Genomic DNA, 21,360 nt, shown 5'->3' on the forward strand with positions numbered 1-21,360 from the left:
GTGTGACCCAAGTATAAACAAAAAGGAAGTTTCATGTAGCTTTGAAGCATATAGGTTCCTGTAAAAGATCTATTAAAGGCCATGGGGCCAGCTCAAAATACCTTTGGATCCATGACCTGAGAGGTTTATCTGGCACAGGAAGGAAGAAAAACAGGGATTATTCACAGGAGCTAGTTGCTCCAGGTCCTGAAGACTTTGGAATAAGCAAGTTGTAGGTTCATATATTGGGTGCAGGATTATTTATGGCAGCAGGCCAGGGAAATGTTTTTAGATGATATCTAGGAAGGGAAAGGGAGAGAGAGAGAGAACAAGACTGAGACAGAGACAGAGACAGAGACATAGAGAGAAAGAGAGACAGATACAGAGACAAAGAGACAGAGAGAGAAAGACAGAGACAGAGGGAAATAGAGACAGAAAGACAAAGAATGCATTTTTTAAGCATTCACTATGGTGCCAAGCACTGAAGATATAAGTAATGCAAAAGAAAAAAAAAAGACTGTCTTTATTCCTGAGCTTACATTTTCACAGGGTCAAAAGAAACAATTGAATAAATGGTGAGGTGGGATAGGATTAAGGGAAATAGAGTTAGTTTTTCACAACATGACTTCTATGGCAGTGTAGTAGAGACAGTGGAAAAGTACAGAGAGAGAGCAATGGAGCTGGAGTGAAGTGAACATGTCTGAACACCATGGCCTGAGCACCTCATGAAATGGTAGTCTGGGATAGAAATTCACCCTCCATAACTTGCCCCTTCCTTTTTTTCAGGCTTCTTGCACTTTTCTCACCTTCATACTCTGCAATCCAGTGATGCTAGCCTCCTTGTTTTCTCTTGAACGAACACTCCAACTGTCTAGTGTTTTCACTGGCTGTCCCTCATACTTGGAACCCTCTCCCTCTTTATTGCTGCCTCCTGGCTTCTTCTCTGGCTTCCTTCAGGACTCAGTTAAAGACCCACCTTCTACAAGAACCTTTCATAGTCCTCCTTAATCTTAGTGCTTTCCTTCTGAGATTACCCCCAATGTATTCTGTATCTTATTTGTACATGGTTGTTTGCATGTTCTCTTCCCCATTAGATTATGAGCTCTCTGAGAGCAGGGATTGGGTTTTTTTTTTTTTTTTGGCCTTTGTTTTTATTCCCTGTGCTTATTACAGTGCCTGGTACCTAGTAGGTGCTTAATAAATGTTTATTGACTGACTACCATAGTTCATGAGCCGTTGAACTAGTACAATCCCCCCCCCCATCAATTACTATCAATTAGTCAATCAGATTTAATTTGCTTTTATAAAGGGATGGTATAATAATTTGGTGCAAAGCATCCCCTAAAAAGTCTGCGGCACATTTTCCCACCAGTACATACAGACTACAGGGAAAAGCAGGCTCAAGTTTATTAAGTAAAAGTGTAACTTAGTGGCAAAGTAGTAACTCATATTTCCTGGTTACTCAAAGTTCTTTTCCTTCCTTCTATAGAGTACTCAAGAAATTTCCCTCAGATAAGGTGCAGCTTTCTTCTGAGTTCCTTGTAAAATCTTCAGTATATGCAGCTATCCTGATGCATATACTGCTAAAAGTCATTGCTGTCCTGGAGATGAGAAGTCCAAATCCTCTCACCCTCTGGTTAGTCTCCCGGCCTCAAGTTCCTGCCAACTATAATCAGCTGCCAAAATGATTTTCCTAAATTTAAGGTAGAATCATTTCACTCCAGCCCCCTCTACTCAGTAAAGTCTCTTAGGTCTCTATTACCTCAAGAATCAAATATAAAATGCTATTTGGCATTTAAAGCACTTCACAACTTGGCTCTTTCCTACCTTTCCCTTTTTTTTATATACATTTGATTTGTTTTAATCAGCCAAGATCTGCCTTCTCATTTTCCCACCCTTCACACCCAACTGAGATGACAGGAAAAACAAAACCCACTACAATCTTGTAGAGTTGATCAAAAGAAATTCCACATTGGCTATACCCTAAAAAATATTTGTCACATTCTGTTCTGAGTCCTTCACCTTTCTATCATTGTTTCATCATTAGTCCTCTGGAATCCTGGTTGGTCATTATGCTGGTAAAAGTTGAGCACAATATAATATTCCATAATGTTTATATTGAGAGAAATGATTATTAATAACCAATTATCTCTTTTTGCTTTCTCTTTCAAAGCCAGACCTTGCAGGACCTCTGAAGGACAGGGATGACTATAAGATTAGCCTAATCCTTTGGGAACATTCTCTTCAACTTGGATGGGACCCCACTAACTAACTGGGAAAATTTATTTTTTTTTCATTTTTTTATTAATTTATTTTGATTTATCAACAATCACTTCTATGAGCTTTTGAGTTTTAAATTTTTCTCCCCCTCCCTCCCCACCTCCATCCCCAAGAAGGCAAACAATCTGATATAGGCTATAGATATACATTCCTGTTAAACATATTTTCACATTAGTGATGTTATAAGTAAGAATTAGAACAAATAGGAGGAATCACCAGAAAGAGGAAACAAAACACAACAGAAGAAAAAAAATAGCAAATGTATGCTTCAATCTGTATTCAAACTCCATGGTTCTTTCTTCTTTGTGAATAGCATTTTCCATTCTGAGACCTTTGGAGATGTCTTAGATCCTTGCATTGCTGAGAAAAGTCTATCAATATTAGTACCTAACTGATTATGTTATTCCCTTCTTGAGCCAAACCTGATGAGAGTAAGGTTCAAACAATGCTCATCTCCCTCCCTTTTTTCCCTCTGCTATAATAGGCTTTTATGCCTTTTCCTGTAATGTAATTTACCCTTGTCTGCCTCCTCCTTTCCTTTTCTCTCAGTACATTTTCTTAGTTAGATCAGTTTAATCCATTTATTAGGATCCATTTAACCCACTTGATTAGATTTTTTTTAATCGTTACATTATACCCACCCCCTTTATGTATACCCCTTTAACATGGTGTAATAACAATACAGTTCTCAAGGGTTACAAGTGTCATCTTCCCTTGTAGGGATGTAAACAGTTTGCCCTTATTAATGACATGTTTCTTTCTGTCCTGTTTGCTTTTTTATGTCTCTTTTGAGTCTTATATTTGAAGATCAAATATTCTGTTGAACTTTGGTCTTTTTATCAGGAAGGTTTGGAAGTCCCCTATTTCGCTGAATATCTGTCTCCTTCCCTGAAAGATCATGCTCATTTTCTCTGAGTGAGAGTTTATTTCTGACTAAAGTGTAAAGAGAATCAAATCTAGTTGAATTCTGGTTCTAAAAAAGCATTAGATTCATTCCTTTGACACCCCCCCCACTCCACCCACATCATTCAACTTAAGTGGTCTGGTGGAGATGGATTCTTTTGTGTGGAGTAAGACTGAGTCTTATGATTAAGTCAAGCTGTAGGCTGGAATAGCTCAAGACTCTTGGCTCACCTTCTCCTTAATATGTCCATCCTGTCATTGATTGCATTCCATGATCTCCATTGTCTTTTGGTTTTTGTCACCTACAGAGACTATTGACCATCAATTTATTGATTATTTACTAGCCAAATTTAATTACCCAGAAACTCTGTCTCTTGGCTTTTCATTCATCTCAATATACCATAACGTGTTCATCCATTCCCCATTTTAGGGGCACCCCCTCAAATTCCCATTCTTTGATACCTCAAAAAGAGCTCTAAGTATTTTTGTACATTCTTAGGCCTTGTTTTGCTTAAGACTAATCCATCCCTTACTCTACTTTACCTCTAAATTCCCTCTCCCCCTTCTCCCTATTCCCTGCTATTTCCCTGGTGAGTGAAATGTATTTCTGTACCTAATTGTGTGTGTGTGTGTGTGTGTGTGTGCGTGCGCGTGCGTGCGTGTACTCTTCCTTCTTTTGACAAGTTCAGATGAGAGTGAGTTTCAAGTGTCAGTCACTCCTTCCACCCTCCTGCCTTGTTTGCAGAGATGTCTACTTGTGCACCCTAATTATGATATAATTTTCTCTAACTTTCCTTTCCCTTCCCTTCCCACCCCACTGTATTCTTTTTCCCTTCTCTGTTCTTTAAAGATCATCATCACATAAGAGAACCACTCCTAGATCTTGTCAGAGTTCAAAGGGACACATATATCATCTCTTCATATTTAAATGTAAGTAGTTTATTCTTGCTCAGTCCTTTATCATTGTTTGTTCGTATTTATCTTTTTATGTTTCTCTTCTTGTGTTTGAACTTCAAAGTTTTTCTGAAGCTCTACATTTTTCATCAAGAATGCTTAGAAGTATTCTATTTCATTAAAGGTGCATTCCGTCCCTTTCCCTCACCCCTATAGCATTTTATTCAGTTTTTTAGGGTAAGTTATTTTTTGGCTGAAATCCCATATCCTTTGCCTTCTGGAATATTGTATTCCAAGTTTTCCATCCTTTTATGGTGGTGGCTGCTAAGTTATGAGTGATCCTGACTGTGGCTCCTTAGTACAATTATCCCTTCCACATCACAGGGATTAAGGTATAGTGCCCCCACAATCTAGAAAATCCTCATAAAATTTTTTGACCCTCTCTTTGTACCAGAGAAGAAGTCTGAATTTTTCCTTTTTCTTTTATGGGGTGTTTATGGTATTGAAAGATAAAATATGTTGATGTATTTCTGAGTTTCTAAACTTTTTCTGTGTTGTCTGCTGACCTTCACATGTCATCTGTGGCTTCTGCAAAACTCCCCAAATAATCCCATTTAATTTCTTATGCCAACCTGCAATATATTGGAACCACGATGGGGAAGGTCACAATGTAGAAGGGATAACTACTTAAATTTTCTCTATTTATAGAATTTTTTTTTCTTTCACCTGGCAGCTCTGGATTTTGGCTCTGATGGTACTTTTCATTTTGGAGTTTTTTTCAGGAGGTGACTGGTGGATTCTTTCTATTTCCACTTTGCCCTCTGGTTCTAAGAGATTTGGGCAATTTATTTTTAAGATTTCTTGAAATATAACATCTAGGGTAGCTCTTTTTTTGGGCAGGTGTCCAGAGATTCTTAAATTTTTTCTCCTTAATTTGTTTTTCAGGTCAGCCGTCTTTGCTATACCTTACATTTTCTTATATTTTTCAGCCTTTTGACTTTGTTGTAATAATTCCTATTGTTTCATGAAGTGATTGGCTTCAATTTTGTCCATTCTAATTTTCAGGGAGTTCATTGCTTAGCCAAGGTTTTGTATCTCTTTCATCAAGTTGTTAATTTCCTTACCAAATCTTTCTCCCATAGCTCTCATTTCTTTTGCAATTTTTTCCTTTAGCATTTTCATTTCAAGAAATCTTAAAAATAAATAGCCCAGATCTCTTATGACCACAGGGAGATGATACACATGTCCCCTCTGATCCCTATCATCATCGGGGTTCATAGGGAGAATCCAATTAGACAAAACCTAGAAATGGTCTTGTTATATATCCTGATGATCTTAAGAAAAGAATGGAAAGGGTGGGGAAGAGGAATATACTGAGGGGATCAGGAGAAAGGAAAAGAAAGTTGGAGAAATTTTTTTCACATAATCAGGAAGCCCAAGAAGACATCTATACAAACAAGGTATGTGTTGGGGTGGGGGGGATTGCGACTTGAACTGCTTGAATATTTGACCCTCACTCTCACCTGACCTGGTCAAAAGATGGAAGACTACACACACACAGACACACACACACACAGAGACTCGGATACAGAAATACATTTCACTCAACAGGGAAATAGAAGGGAAAGGGAAGTTAGAAGGAGGGACTAGAGAGAGGAGAAATTAAGGGATGGATTAGTCTTAAGCAAAACAAATTCTAAGGATGCACAAAAATATTTATAGCTCTTTTTGAGGTAGCAAAGAATGGGAATCTGAGGGATGACTCATAAATTGGGGAATGGGTGAACAAGGAAACTTGGGAACTATGATCAACACAATTACCAGCCACAATTCCAGATGACTCAGGTTGAAACACACTGCCCACCTCCTAGCAGAGAGGTGATAGATAGCAGATTGAGATATAATTTTTTAGACATAGCCCATATAAAAATTTTTGTTCAGCTACACGTATTTTAACAGAGATTTTGTTTTTCTTGCTTTCTCAGTGAAGGGCAGGGAAAGGGAAGAGGGATGGAGAGAAGGCTGATTTTTGTTTGAAAATAAAATTTAAAATTTAATTAAAGAATGAAATTGTTCTTCTTGCTTCAGGTCTCTCCTGTTTCTAATCCTTCACCAAACTGCCAAATTGATAATCCTACAACAGAGATCTAAGCATGGCTCTCTTCTGCTCAGGAGTCTTCAGTGGTTCCCTAGTACCTCTAGGATAACATATACATTTATCAGCTTGACTCTCCACAATCAATCAAGAAATCAATGAATATTTATTGAATGCACTATATTAAGTGCTAGGAATACAAGATAGAAGCAAAAATAAGTTTCTGTCATCCACCTTACAAGGCTTTTTGCATATTTCTCTCCAGGATCTCTCTCAATTGGAGACAAACTGGCTTCTTTCTCACTGTTCCCCATGCTTGACATTCCATCCCTTGCTAGGCACCTTGTGTGACATTGGTGGGTCCTCATGGCTGGAATGTTTTTTCCTCTTCACCTTTGTCCCTTAGAGTCCCTGACTTCATTCAAGACTCAGCTTAGGTGCCACCTCCTACCTGAAGCATTTCCTGTTTCCCCAGTTGTGAGTGTTCTCTACCTCTAGAAATGCCTTTGTATGATGTCATATATAAGGTATAATTACTGACTCAGTTCTGCAAACATCGAATTATATACGTTGTGTCTTTCTAGTAGAAAGGTTCTTAACCTTATCCATGCCATGGATAGATTTCAAGGAGTTGGTGAAGGTGGAGGGGGAAAAAGTTGGATCTTTGTGTTTATTAATCTCTAACTGAAAATTCACATTTCCTTCAGTTTTGAAGGGGATGCAGTACATAGAACCCTAGGGCTGGAGTCAGAAAGACCTGAGTTTAAAATCCAGCCTCACTCACTTACTGGTTGTGTGACCCTGGGTAAGTCACTTAACCTCTGTTTCACTTTCCTCAATTGTAAATTGGGGATAATGATAACACCTCTACCTCCCAGGATGGTTGTGGGGATCAAATAAGATAATATTTGTAACGAGGCTGGCACTGAAATCTCCTTGAAGGCAGTGACTTTACTCATTTTGGTCTTCATATCTCCAGCTCCCAGCACAGTGCTTTGCATGGAGTAGGGCTTTATTAAATGTTTGTTGAATTTAATGGAATGAAGCTTCATGCTTCTGAACTGCAGCCCAGTCATGGTTGGCCACTGCCTCTGTTGGGCACTAGATTCCTGGGAAATACTGGTTCTGGGACTGTGCCCTGTTCACGGCACGTTCAGGTTGGCTTCTTCATGGACAACCAATGCAGAAAACTTGCCATGATTCAGCAGCCTGGTAAGAGTTACCTCAGAGATGATCGGTCACAGACTAGTCACATGATTCCATCGTCTTGGGAACAGAGGGGCCCATGGATCAAGAAGCCACCTCAGTAGCAGCCATAACACCCCCCACCCCCACCTCCGGCCGTCTCCCCGCGGACCTAGAGACGGACTAGTGTCTGGACAGGGTGTGGTTCTAGCGCTTTCCCAGGTGCGCTGCCCCGCACAGTCCGCAGGTGGCAACCTTGGCCAACTTTAACCAGTCTTCCTGCTTACCTGCCCCTCCCCGCTAGATGCCCAGGTGGGCTAGAAGCCGGACCTGAGGTGGCTGGCACCCACCAAAGCACACTCGGGACCACCAGCTGGCCTCTGGCCCAAGGACTGACGGCACCTTTCCTGAAACTAGAAAAACCTGAGGAGGGGGCGAGACGCAAATAATCCCAGAGACCGACTGGAGGCAGCGCATAACTGGTTGGGAAGTCAGGCAGCGGGGGTAGGGAGAGAATGGAGAGTTGGGGGGCGGGAGAGGGGGGGAGTGGGTAATGACAATAACAAAAGCTATCATTTTCAAGGCATTTTAAAGTTCGTAAAGAGCTTTTACAAATATGATCTCATTTGGACCTCACCATAACCTTGGGAAGTAGGTGCTATTATTATTTCCCATTTTAAATATGACGAAACTGAGTAAGACAGAGGCTAAGTGACTTGCCCAGGGTCATACAGCTAGTAAAGGATTGTAGCGGGTTTGGAACTCAGGTCTTCTTTAGTCGATGTCCAGGACTCTATTCACTGCTGCACCTCGTTATTTACAGAGTGAAGGAGACCCCGCCCTGCAGAGGCTGGGCACTTTCCTTCTCCCTTCAAAAATAAACTGAATCAGAGAGAAGGGCGGGGAAAAAAATGGGATTATCCCAACCTCAGTTTGCCATTCAGGGAAATGGGTACATTACCTCCCGAGCCCGGGAGGTCGAATGGGTGGAGCTGCGTTGGCTCCTCTTCCGGCCGGGTTCCTTCCTCGCTCTCTCAGTCCCCGCCCCAGTTCTCCTGGACTAGGAGGGGGCGGGACGGACGGGATGGGGCAGCCCCGGCCCTTTAAGGGGCGGGCACTTGGCTGGGTTCGGGCGTTGTTGGCTGCTGGAGCTGAATCTGGAGTCAGGAGGAGTCAGGAGAAACCCGAGGAGACGGTGCCGGGACTGGCCGGGCCAGGGCCTGAGCGCGGGGCCAGGGTCCCAGGTCCCACGTCCCAGATCGAGCAGGACCATGGGGAAGGTGCAGCTCTTTGAGATCTACCTCAGCAACAGCCGCGTCATCTACAGTCCCGGGGAGCCGCTGACCGGGACTGTGAACCTGCGCCTGGGCGCTGCGCTGACTTATCGAGGTGAGGTGAGGGGCTGGCCTGGGGGCCAGGGATGGGGGCACAGCTGGGGCGCACTTAGCCTGGAGCCTCTGGCCAGCACGAAAGTGTATCCCCAGGGCTTCTCCCTGCCCATCTCGCGCGCGTGCGTGTGCGTGTGCGTGTGTGTGTGTGTTGATGTCTACTGCCTTTCCTTGCCCATCGTGTGTGTCTGTGTGCGGTGTTGGAACCTCAGCGAGGAAACTCTGCCCTCCCTGCTCTTTGGATGCTTGGGTGATGGAACTTCCCCCTCCCCCTGGGACCAGCCCTCCTGAGTCACCTGTGAAGCCTCCCAGTCGAGACCCAGATCCCCTTTTACCTTTGAACCTTCCCTGAGCCATAGCCCAGGCCAAAGGTTGGAATGTAGTTGTCACTTTCTCATTTGCCTATCCCCTGAGATGCCTATCAAAAGCTGGGGTCACTAGAACCAGCTTGTTTGGGGTCCAAGTACCTACTGAAGGTCCTGACTGAGCTTTTCCTGGCTTCCCCTTCTCAGGAATCACCCTTCCTGAGCAAGGGCCCACAAGGCAAGGGTTGGGCTGTGCTTGGGTTTACCATACCCAATGAGGGCCCAGGCTCTGGTGCCAGGTCATTTCCCTCTCTCCCCAGACCATTGGGCGCCTACAAGTTCTGGCCTTGCCTGGCTCTCCTTCCCCCAATCAACTGGCCAGCTGTATAGTCTCCATGGTTACCACAGTCCTGCTCGGAGGGTGGGGCCATCCCTGGGGAAGCTGCTGGGCCATTGGGTTTTCTGAAGCAGGTTCCAGGCTTCCTTGTGAGGCAGTCCTGGTTCTGGGTGGCTAGACCTTGAGCAGGAACTGATAAGTTAATAACTTACCTGCTGAGGTATGTGTGTGGGAGAGATAAAGAAAAAAAAGTCTTCTCAGCCCCAAAGAGTGTAAGGAACAAAGTTTGTTTACTCCTGGGAAGGAGGGAGACTGCCCTGGGCATCAGGCCAGACCACTGTTATGAACCAACAGTTTTAGACTGTACCTAGGCTGGGACAGTAGGTGATCTGTACTGTGGTACAGGTGGGGAAAGGAAGGGACTGAGCATTTATAGAACTTACTATGTGCTATGCCCTGAACAAAATATTCTCATTTAATCTTCAGAACAACGCTGAGAAGTAGATGTTATTATCTTCATTTTACAGTTGAGGAAACTTGAGGCAAACACAAATTAAGGCTCACACAACTAATATGTGTCAGAGATTGGATTTTAACTCAGCTCTTCCTAACTCCAGGTCAGGTGCTCTGTCCACTGTGCCAACAGCTCCCTTGGGTATAAGGCAGTATAAAACTGAGGTTAGGCCTGGCACAACAAGTTACTGGTTCCTTGTAGGGACAATAGGAGTGGAGGAGGGGAGCAGAAGGGCTCAGCCTCATGGACTTTAGTCTCTGGGGGGTAGACTAGAACTGGAAGGGACCTTAGATTTTACAGAGAATTCAAGTGATTTTCTTAAGAGCAAACAGCAGGTTAATGATAGTACATCCTGTGAAGGTAGATTTAGATCTGGGAGGGACATTGGACATATCCAGCCTCAACACCTTTATTTTAAAGATGAGAAAACTAAGTGGCAGAAAGGTCCAGTGATTTTCCTGAAGCTCCATAAGTGGAAAGTAGCCAAATGTCAGTTCTGTGACTCCAGATTCAGGGCCCTTCTCCCCCCCACCCATAACCCCAAGACCAAGGGGCCAAGGATAGAGCCCTAGGTGATAGACACATTTAGAGAGCAAGACAAAATAAGACAGAATGAAACCAAGAAGCAATTGGAGAAAGATCTTGAGTCCAGAAGTCTACTGCATCTTAATAGTGTCTGATAGTTATAGCTGTAATATAATATATAATAGTGTCTGAGGCCAAATTTGAACTTGGATCGAGGGCCCTGGAGTCTGGAGGACCTATCAGCTGCACCACCTAGCTGCCCCAATTCTGCCTTGGGGCATCCCAGGGTCCCCCTGGGGCAGGGTCCTTCCCCTCCTTCCATAAAGGGAGGAAGAATTAGCATTCTTCCTGGGTGAGGTAGGGGAAAGGAGGTATCCCAGGTACTCCCAGTTTTGTCTGGGATTTAGTCCTTTTGCTTCATCCTTTGTAGGCCAGATTTAAGGAGAAGGAATGAGTTCCTACCCCCAGGAAACGTGGCTCTATCAGGCTGGGGTATCGCTAGACTTGCTGTTGAGTCAGGCAGGAAAGAGGGGTTGGTTTAATATGGGGCCTCGGTGAAAAGGAGCTTCTGGGGGCAGAGCTCAATCTCTGGGAGTTGGAACTGGGACCTCTGGGGGTTCTCACTTGCCTGGCCTTGCCTCAGCTGGGCCACTGGGTCCCTCAACCCCTCCCCCATTCCTATGGCCCTGGTTGGAGCTGAGCTCCCTGACTCTGCCTGGAACCTAGGCACACACTGGGACCGTGGTGACTGGGATCAGAAACCTGCCCTGGTAACAGCAAAGAAAGCTCCCTTTGTGGGGCCAGGAAACCAAAGCGTGACTAGCTCCTCAGCCTAGTCAGCACCATGTGTGAGTAGAGGCTTGTTCAGAAATACTGAGTTAGATCTCTCCCTAGAAGACTGATTGGACCATGGGTCTGAGGAGGGAGAGCTAGTTCAGGGGCATCAGATTAAGCTCTGACAGACTTGACCGTCACCTCTTTTTTTTGCCCTGGCAGGGGAGAAAGAGGCTTAGGGTCACAAATGACAGGCCATTGGGGGTGGACTCATGTACTCTCTACTGGCCTCCAGCTGGATGTTCTTGGGCCCTGTCCCTCCACCTCCCCCAGTGAGGAAGAGAACTGAAAAGGCTTCTAAAATATTCATGGGCCACAGAACTGGAGCCTGAGGGCAGCAGAGCTGACTAGGTATTTCTAGGTTTCCTAAGGGCTGGGAGGAGGTAGATGAGAGCCAGGCATCAAGCCTGGGATTCAGAGATCCCAAATCTTGGACTGACTGGGACAGGAAGGGACACAAGTCCTTGTACCATATATACAACCAGGCTGTAACCTTTGGGATAATAGGAAGCCCTTGGATGGGAAACAGAGGAGAAAGGACTGGAGATTGACTCTGGAGTCAGTGGAGGGTGCTTTTATGTAAATGTTGGAGGGGGAGGGGGCAATCTGCTGGGACTCCTGGTAAACAAAGGGACTCAAAGCTAGCTCCTTTAAATAGCACACTTCCTGGTGTGCGTATGACTGGGCTCGCAGGGTATAAATTTCTGCTACCTGTCAGAGCACCTCCTCCTCTTGAGGCCTTCCTGGGAACCCTGGGGTGGGGCAGGGAATTAGGTAAGAGCTACTTCAGTGCTGAAGACCAAGATAGTAGCCTTGGGGTGGGGGCACCTGGGAATTCTACTCTGTATAGACTCAGCCCAGACTCTTTCCAAGACAAATTTTTGAGGGGTGGATAGAATGGGGGAAGAGGGAGAGCACATCTGTCTGTGTGTTATTCTCACTGTGTTGACTCCCTCCCCAGTACCCCTACTGCTCCTCCCTGGTCCTGTATCTGCTCAGACAGGTCCAACCACATTCTTGCAGTGAGAGGGCTCAGGCTCCCCTCTTTGGAGTATGCTTGCAGACTGCCCTATGGTCTGGTTCTCAGGATCTGTGAGGGAGGCCCCAGGGCTGACTTTGGGTGATGAGGCCTGAAGGCTTTTCCCTGTTTCTGAAGTTCAGCTTTGTTCAGCTTTGGGTTCTGGCTAGCTCTTCTAGCCTTGGGCTTTCTAGGGGCTAGAGTGGGGTCAGGGCCGGTGGGTTATAGCCAAAAAAAGGTCCAATTTCTGAAGTCTTTACCTGTAGTCTCCTGCTTGGTGACAAGTGTGTAATTCTAGGTGTAAAATCTATTTTACATTGTTTTTGAGTCACTTCCTTTGTCTAGGTCTCAGTTCCCTCATTTGTAAATAAGGGGGGTTAGATGAAGAGAACAAGCATTCTCCTTGTTCTGTCATTCTCTGACTAGGGGCTCTGAAGTTTGGTCTGTCTCCTGAGCTCAGAATCTGGTTTCTTCTGAGACCAAATGAAGACAGATTAGGAACCCCAATCTCTATTCTTACCAAATACTTCCATGTTATCTGCATTTGAGAAGGTTCCAACACTGAGTAGTTATGACTTCTTTTAAGGCCCAGGAAGAGGCCCTTGAGAAACTCAGGGAAGGGGCTTGACTCTAAGTGGAAGAGTACTGGAGAATTTTCTCAGGAATCTAAGACAGAAAGGGCCAATGAAGACCTGAGATGAAGGGGGTTGAAAATGGGGAGATATTTGGGGAAGGAGGCATCTTTGGGGCTGGACAGGGAAGAAAGATGTAGTTACAGGTCTTCATCTTGATCCTACCGTACCCTCAACCTGTGCCTAGCTGACTGGTCTTGCTCTTATTTTGGCCCCTAAGAACTCATTGATAGAGGAAGGTCACAAGAATGGCAGAACTGAGTCCCACTGACATGTCTCAGAACATGGGCTCTTCTAACCCTTTCTCCTCCCAGCCAAGATGTGTCTCTTCACCCTCACTAACAGAAGCCTTTGTGAGAAAGACATTCTGAGCCCTTGAAATTTCTTTAGCCCTCAGTTTTCAAAGGCAAGGACTCTTAACTTAGGTTCCATTGAATAGATCTCAGGGGGGTCCATAAATTTGGATGGGGGAAAAAAGTTACATGTTAAATTTCTTCCAATTATGAATATAGGTAACACACATTCTGAGAAGGGATCCCCATAGGCTACACTAGACTGCTAAAGGAGACCATGACTAAAGTTAAGAATCCCAGCTCTAAGGGCTATCCTAATGAAAGTCAGGCATCATCAGGAGGTACTCTGTGAGGGATTTTCTGGCTTGATGGTCACTCTAGGCATGGGATGCAGGGGGACAGGACAAGGTGCCACCTGTCTATGGAAGCCTCAGACTTTGAAGGCTAAGGGCAAACTGACTCTAACCTGCCTTTTTCCTCCTGGATGCATTCAGGGCTAGAGGTGACCAGGGCTTTGCCTTTTAGGGGACTTCTTGTAGTGGAACATGGCCAGGAAAGGGATGAAACAGGTAACCTTAGAATGAGGGGGCAACCCTGTTGGTGAGATTCTTGGTTTATCCTGCCCTAGGTTTCCAGACAGTCTCTGGAACACTAAATCTTAGGTTTTCAGGAAGAGGCTATAACTTTTATAGACTGATGCTGAGTGAAGTGAACAGAACCAAGGGAGTGTTGTACACAGTAATAGCCACATTGTATGATGACTAACTTTGATAGACTTAGCCCTTAGCAGTGCAAGGATCTAAGACATCTCCAGAGGTTTCATGATGGAAAATGCTATCCACATTCAGAGAAAGAACTATAGAGTTTGAATGCAGATTGAAGCATACTATTTGTTCTTCTTGTTTTGTTTTGTTTCTTCTTTCTTGTGGTTCCTCCTGTTGGTTCTAATTCTTCTTTATAACATCACTAACGTGAAAATATGTTTAATAGGAATGTATATGTAGAGCCTGTATCAGATTGTATGTTCTCTTGGGGAGGGAGGCAGGGAGGGAGTGGGAGAATTTGAAACTCGAAAGCTTATAGAAGTGATTGTTAAACTAAAAATTAATTAATTAAAAAAAATCTTACTATATATAAAAAAGGAAAAGTCTAGAGATGTTGCAGGGATTTCTGGTAGGTATAGTGGTTTCCTTGATCAGCTCATGAGTATGGGTGGTGTTTTAGCCATCAGGGTGACCTGCACAGGGTCCTGCGGAGTGTCCAGCAAGGCCAATGATACTTCATGGACAGTAGAAGAAGCATACTTCAACAGCACATTGTCTCTGGCTGACAAAGGTAAGCAGGGGCCCATCTAAAGAATTAACCCAGGACTCCTTGGATGGGGTAAAGGGATGGTCAATGTCATGGTTATGTCAGCTTGACATAAGAAGAAAACTTGATTGATTAGAGCTGTTTTAGAGTTTCCCATGACTGGTCTTCAAGTGGAGCTTGGATAGCCGCTTCTCAGGGATATTAGAGGGAATTCCTGCTAAGGTACTGGTTGGATTCAATGTACTTTGAAATTTATGATTCTGGAATTTGCCCTAAATCACATGGCAACTTAGGTTTGCATCCCAGGTCTCCTGGCTTCCAGCTGAGGGCTTTGTTCCCTTCATGCAGTATCTGGGGGAGAACCAGATCCATTCTTTTGCTGGGAATGAGGCTTTCTAGGACTCCATGCGTTGCCCTTTGATGCTGACAGACACATGTCTGTTCCTCCATTGAGAGCCCTTTCCTTACCCATCAAGGGTGGGGCTTCCCGAGGAACGTCTTTGTGCCATTGTTCCCATGTGAGTGTGAAATGGCATGGCACAGCGATGAGAGCCAGCATTGGTGTCTATCAGGCACTGGATTCAGGCTCTGCCTCTGAGACAGATTAGCTGTATGACCAAGGACAAAAACTTCCCATGTTCCTAGGAATCATTCTAAGGCTGTTATAGATGAATTACTATTCTGTATCAGTAGAGGGGAGGAGTTTCGATCTCCCCAGAGGTCCACACCAAATCCTAAGAATGGGGGATTCTCAGACCAGGTTCCACACAATCTTAGCTATAGGCTCCTTTCCTTAGATGTGGCAGGAGAAAAACAGGGAGCAATAGTCTTTCTGCTGGCCAGTGTATTTGGTGTTCAGCACCAACTGATCCCAGAGCGGGGGACTTGGCAATCAGCCCTAGCATTTGGGCCCCCATGACTTGTCTACCCTTCTCACCAACTGCTTTGCTTCTACAGGAACCTTGTCTCCTGGAGAACATGTCTTCCCCTTCCAGTTCCTGTTGCCAAGTAAGAGCCAGGCCTGACCTCATCCCAGTCTCTCTTCTGGGGGTGGCTTTGTTCACCTGAGCGTTCTTCTGTATCTGGTCAGAGAAACCCCTGGACACGTCCAGAGTACATGCGTGTATACTTACACAGATACATGTGAGGTCTTTGGCAGGGGAACCTATAGGAATTATTTGGAGGGGAGGGGTTGGGTAGGAGAGGAATATTTCGGCCTGGCCATGTGACCCAAAATGTTCTCTCCTTGCCCTCTATGGCCCCTCACCTTGGTGCGCCCACCCCTTTTGCGTTTAAGGGTTTGGTTCCTTGTAGCTTGTTTTCATGCTGTGCCCAGCTCTAGCCTGCCCCATCCCACAAGATACTGTGGTCTACTCTGTGCTTATATTCCCTTTTCCTCCATTCTCTGCCCCAGCCACAGCACCCACATCCTTCGAGGGGCCCTTTGGGAAGATTGTGCACCAGTTGCGGGCTGTGATTGACACCCCTCGCTTCTCCAAGGACCACAAATGTAGCCATATCTTCTACATCCTAAGTCCCTTAAACCTCAACAGCCTTCCAGACATCGAGGTGTGGCCATGGGAGGTGGGAGGCAGAAGGGCTTGGGATTCTGGGGCTATAATGGGTTAGTGACCATGACTGGGATTGGGGTGGGGTGTGGTCAGGGAGGTGAGGCCAATCATTGGGGATTGGCTTGGACTAAGGGATATGAGAGCCTGTGGTCAGACTATTCCCAGAGCTCCTGTCCTTGGCATAACCTCAGCCTTGCTTTCACGCAACAGCAACCCAATGAGGCCACGACTACCAAGAAGTTCTCTTACAAGTTGGTGAAGAGTGGGAGTGTTATCCTTACCGCAAGCACTGACCTCAGGGGCTATGTTGTGGGTCAGGTGATCCAGCTCCGTGCAGATATTGAGAACCAGTCTGGCAAGGACACAGGGCCCGTGGTGGCCAGCCTTCTCCAGGTCAGCAGCTGGCACGCATGCCCAGTTATAGAGGCCCAGTTTCTCCTCCCCTACCAGTATCTTGATCCCAGGGTTGGGTATCTTTCCACGCCCATGTCCTTATCCCTCCAGCTCTATAAACCCAGTCCCCAGAGGTCTTGGACAAGAGCAGCCCAGGCAGTGGGGTGCGTGGGGATACTCTTTGGTGATAGCTCTGCTGCCAGGGCCTTCAGTGAAGGGGAGACATTCATGCCCATTTCAAACAAGAGGAAACTGAGACTAAGGGGAATAGGAGACCAGGTTGAGGCCTTGACCTTTGCCCAACCATGGAGTTCTTATGATCCTTCATTGCTATTCTCCCTTGTCTCCCAGAAAGTATCCTACAAGGCCAAGCGCTGGATCTATGATCTTCGGACAATCGCAGAGGTTGAAGGCTCAGGGGTGAAGGCCTGGAAGACAGCTCAGTGGCGGGAGCAGATCTTGGTGCCAGCCCTGCCACAGTCAGTGCTGCCTGGCTGTAATCTCATCCACATAGACTACTTCATCCAGGTGTGGGGCCCTGATCCCCAGGAAATCCCTTTTTCTTGAGTCCCTGTCTTATCGAGGGTCTCCTTTCCCTAAAGTTTTCCTCTCTTCACACTGCCTTCCCCAAAAATAGCTCTGGTCCCTTCATCTTTTCAGGGTCCTGTCTTTCTGGGAGGCTGCATCCCACTAATTCCCAGTTCTTATCCCTGCCTCAGCTGAGGGAAGGCCCACAGGCATTTGTTCCAAGATGGCACTCTGATCCTGGGAGGGATATTTTAATTTCTGGGTCCCTTCCTGACCTATGGGGGCTAGGTCTGGGGCTATGGGAGTACCTGAGCAGTGGTGGCCTAGAAGGTCAAGGTTTCAGCACTGGCTTTAATTTCTCAGTGATATACAGCTCAAGGCTAAGGAATGGGTGGGTAGCTCTGTCTTAGCACTCCCAGAGAAGGCTTGGGAGAACTGTTTCTTTCAGCCTTGGAGTTCAGAGGACCCTGGCTATCTTACCCTCATGTCCCCTGTCCTGTACCCCCAGGTCTCACTGAAGGCACCTGAAGCAACAGTGAATCTGCCCCTTTTCATTGGCAACATTGCAGTGAATTGCCCTCCATTGAGTCCTGCACTGTCCCTGTCTGGACTCCCACCCCCCTTGGTGCCTACTGCGCCCCCTGAGGACTTGGACATGGCAGCCGGTGGACCTTCTCCTATGGTCAGTGTCTCCCTCCCCACCAAGAGCCACTCACAGCAGCAGCAGCCGCCAGCAAGGCCCTTCAGCTATACACCTGGCCTGAGCTTTCCTGAGACCCGGCCTGAGGCTGAGCCTGGCCCTGGGGATGGTTCGCCTGCCCCCAGCCGACCTCCCCTTTGCTTGTCCACTGGTGCCACTGTTCCCTACTTTGCTGAAGGCCCTGTGGTGCCTATGCCTACAGCCAGTGACCTGATCTTGCCACCAGAGTATAGCACATGGGGCTACCCTTATGGTGAGTGGACCAAGGCTGGGTATGGCCAGGGACCTTATTTGGGGCCCCTGGGCTGAGTAGTGGGGGAGGTCAGATTCTTGTGCATGATCCTTACCACCTTCCATCTCTTTCTGGAGCAGAGGCACCCCCCTCCTATGAACAGAGTTGCAGCAGTGCCAGCTCAGGCTTGAGCAATGGGAACTGACTTGTGGACCTCAGCCCATCCAGTGATCTCCTGCAGCCTTTGCCTCCAGCCAAGTTTTCAGTGCTGTGAAGAGGAGGAGCTGCTATCTGAACCTCTGGCATTGAGGGAAGGAGGAGGTCCGTACCCTGGGGCCATCTGACCTCTGACTTTGTATCTCCTTGGAGAGTCCCCCCCATGCCTTAAACCCTAGCCTCTCTGCCTGTCAGGTTGGGCTGTGTATTCTGTGGCCCTGGGGGAGCGGTCTTGGGGCTCCAGTCCTACTCTGTATCCCCTGGAAGGGCTGACATCCAACCTGGCTCTAGTGCAGGGAGGACTGATTGTTTTGTCCAAGGGCAGGGTCTTCCCTTATTCCCAGGACCCAATCACTCTGGGAAAACTTCACTGACTCTCCCTCTTGTGCCTTTTCTCCTGGGCTCATACTGGGTGAGTTGTTTCTCACTGCTGTAGCCCTGGCTTCCTTGGATAGCATGAAGAGCTCTCCTGCTGTTCTATGGTCAGGGTCCATTTCCTGTACAGCCAGAGCTGGGGCAGGAGACCCCGTTGGCTGGTTCTAACTTCCTGTCCCCAGGTGGGACTATGGACAGAGTGGAGATAGCTGGGCTGGGTCTCCACTGCTCTCCCTGACTTCTACTGGATTGTAACCTGTAACCTCCTTCCCTTCAACCAATACACCCAAGGTGCTCATCACTTTCTCTCTTCTGGACTTAGGTTTCCCTTGGGCAACCTGTCCTAGGGCATGTGTGGCATGGATGGTCTGTTTGCTAGTGTCTAGGCTTCTTGGATGTCTGGAAGAGTGAGCAGCACCTTAGTGACCTGTTCTGTTCCCTGCCTTCCCCCACTCCCTCCCCAGCTAGCCAGGAACCCCTAGCCTTTCTTCTGTCAGCATCAGGGTTGGTGAGTCTTGGCTCCAGTCTGGCCAGTGACTCTTAAAGCATGTGTGCTATATTAAGAGGTTGCTTGGATTGGCTCATGGGGCAGACCTGGTCTCAAGCTGAGGGAGGCTTTAGGAGCCATGGGGAGTCCTGTCACTTCCTGTCTTTCTATGGCTCTGTTTTATCTAGGGCCCCCCTTCCTGTTTCTTCAGGTATTTATTGATAAATATGCGGGCCTTCTCCCCCTACTTGGTCCTAGCCTCAGAGGCATGAAAATTTACATGTAAATAAAGTTTTTGTTTTGTAATGTTCAGTATTCATGTATAACTTCTGTGCAGCCACAGGTTTATTTGTCATCCCTCTCCTCACAATCTGTGCTCCCCACCACTACCCCAAATTTTGTTTCTTCCCCTTAATACTCTCTCCCCCTAGGATTTGGGGTGGACACTTGCCCCACTGTTTTCTCATAGCTTGAAGCTTGGAATTTGAAAATGTACAAGAGAGTCAGAAGCTCTGTTGCTTGACTCTAGAGGTTTGTGGTCCTCAGTAAGATAAATCAAGCTATTTATTAATCACCTAGTATAATGCCAGACAGAAGCATCTAGGTGGTAGTGGATGAAGTGTCAGGCCTGGAGTCAGAAGACTCATCTTCCTGAGTTCAAATCTGGCCTCAGATGCTTACTAGCTGTGTGGCCCTGGGCAAGTCACTTAAACCCTATTTGCCTCAGTTTCCTCATCTGTAAATGAGCTAGAGAAGGAAATGGCAAACCATTCCAGTATCTTTGCCAAGAAAACCCCAAATGGGGTCATGAAGAGTTGGACTCAACTGAAAAATGACTGAACAAAAGTATGACAGGAAAGGCAAAAGCAGTGCCTGCCCTCAAGTACCTCCTAATCTAATATACAAATCTCATTGGGAATATGTAAAAATCTCAAGGAAGGTGCTAACATTAATGACTGAAAAGCTTATTGCAGATGAAGAGGAGGCAGAGGTGAAGAGGGATGGCAGTGGAGGCATGAGAGACAGCCAAGTAAAAATTCAGTCAGGAGGTGAAGTGGGAAGAGGCCAGAGTTACTGGATCATAGAATATGTGGAGAAGTATAAGGTGAGTATAAGGAGAGACTCAAGGCAGGGAGATGAAGCAGAAAGCCATTCCCATAGTCCAGGTGTGAGATGATAAGGGCTGGCACTAGGGTAGCAGCTGTGTCAAAGAAGAGGGGTGTATAGAATGGTGGGTGACTAGGAGGATAATGGTGGCCTTGACAGAAACAGGAAAATTAGGAAGAGAGTTCACTTTTGGACATGTCCATGAGATCTAGTTCAAGATGTCCAATAGGCAGTTGGGGATAGGAAACTGGAGGTCGGGAGACAGATTACTGCTGGATAGATAGATGCTGAGAACCATTTTTATAGAGGTAATTGAATCCTTGGGAGTAGGGTGGAGGGAGAAGATGAGGGCCCAGGAAAGGGCCTCAGGGCACATCTACAGTTATCAGCTGTGACCTGAATGAAGATACAACAAAGAAGACTAAAAAGACTAAAAGAAAGACTAAAAACAAAGAAGACTAAACAGAACAGTGTCATTAAAACCTATAGGTAAGAGACTTAGTAAAGAGCAGATGCACTATAGTGTCAGAGGCTGCAGAGAGGTTGCAAAGGATCAGGCCTGAGAAGACTGAAATTTGGCAATTAAGATGCCATTAGTAATTTGGAAAGAGCAGTTTTGGTTGAGGTCAGAAGCCAGTCTGTAGAGTGACAGGAAAGGAAGTGGAGGCACCTGATTGTGTGTGGTTTGTCTTTTATTCTCAAATGGACCATGACAGCCACAACTTGGACATCAATTGGAATTAAGTGAGGCAGGGCTGTGCAAAGTCACCAGCCTAACTTTCTCCTCCAGAGCCATCTGGATCCAGTGGCTAGATATAGATCAGGATGACTGGAGATGGGCCAGAGGCACTGACTATAGATGGCAGCTCAAGGAGTTTAGCAACAACAAAAAAGATACTACAATAGCAATGATGAGAGGATCAAGTGAGGGTTTTTTGAAAATGGAGACTTGGGCATGTTTGTAGGCAGTATGGAAGGAGTCAATAGGCAGGGAAAGAGAACTGAGGGGTGGAGGGTTTGGAGGTAATAGTAAGGAAAAAAAGTTTAGGATTGTAAGACAGAGAGGGAGAATAATAGATAATGAAAAGGTTAGGGCCTCTGCTTATTTAATAAGCAGCTTTTGAGTGCCTACTCTGTGCCAGGCTCAGGAAATAAATAAAAAATGAAAGTCCCTGCCTTGAAGCTTAACATTCTACTGGGAGAAAACACCTACAAAGATAGGTAGGTGCAAAAACATACATATAACGTGAGGGACGGA

The 21,360-nt window shown here is 46.1% G+C and overlaps 1 protein-coding gene across 2 annotated transcripts; it reads left to right on the forward strand.

The window, feature by feature from the left end:
• The first annotated feature begins 8,462 nt into the window (after positions 1–8,462).
• Positions 8,463–19,321, forward strand: ARRDC1 (arrestin domain containing 1). Of its 2 annotated transcripts, none has more exons than XM_027849560.1 (8): positions 8,463–8,725; positions 14,407–14,517; positions 15,451–15,501; positions 15,908–16,062; positions 16,275–16,457; positions 16,809–16,985; positions 17,494–17,938; positions 18,055–19,321. In XM_027849560.1, the coding sequence occupies exons 1-8, from the start codon at positions 8,608–8,610 to the stop codon at positions 18,120–18,122; spliced, it is 1,308 nt and encodes a 435-aa protein (XP_027705361.1). In that variant the 5' UTR covers positions 8,463–8,607; the 3' UTR covers positions 18,123–19,321. The 2 variants fall into 2 exon arrangements, with proteins under 2 accessions (XP_027705361.1, XP_027705370.1); XM_027849569.1 differs by having other exon boundaries at positions 8,466–8,725; positions 18,058–19,321.
• The last annotated feature ends 2,039 nt before the right edge of the window (positions 19,322–21,360 follow it).

This window comes from Vombatus ursinus, unplaced genomic scaffold (genome assembly GCF_900497805.2).
Source record: "Vombatus ursinus unplaced genomic scaffold, bare-nosed wombat genome assembly UNPS02000580.1, whole genome shotgun sequence".
NCBI lineage: Eukaryota > Metazoa > Chordata > Mammalia > Diprotodontia > Vombatidae > Vombatus > Vombatus ursinus.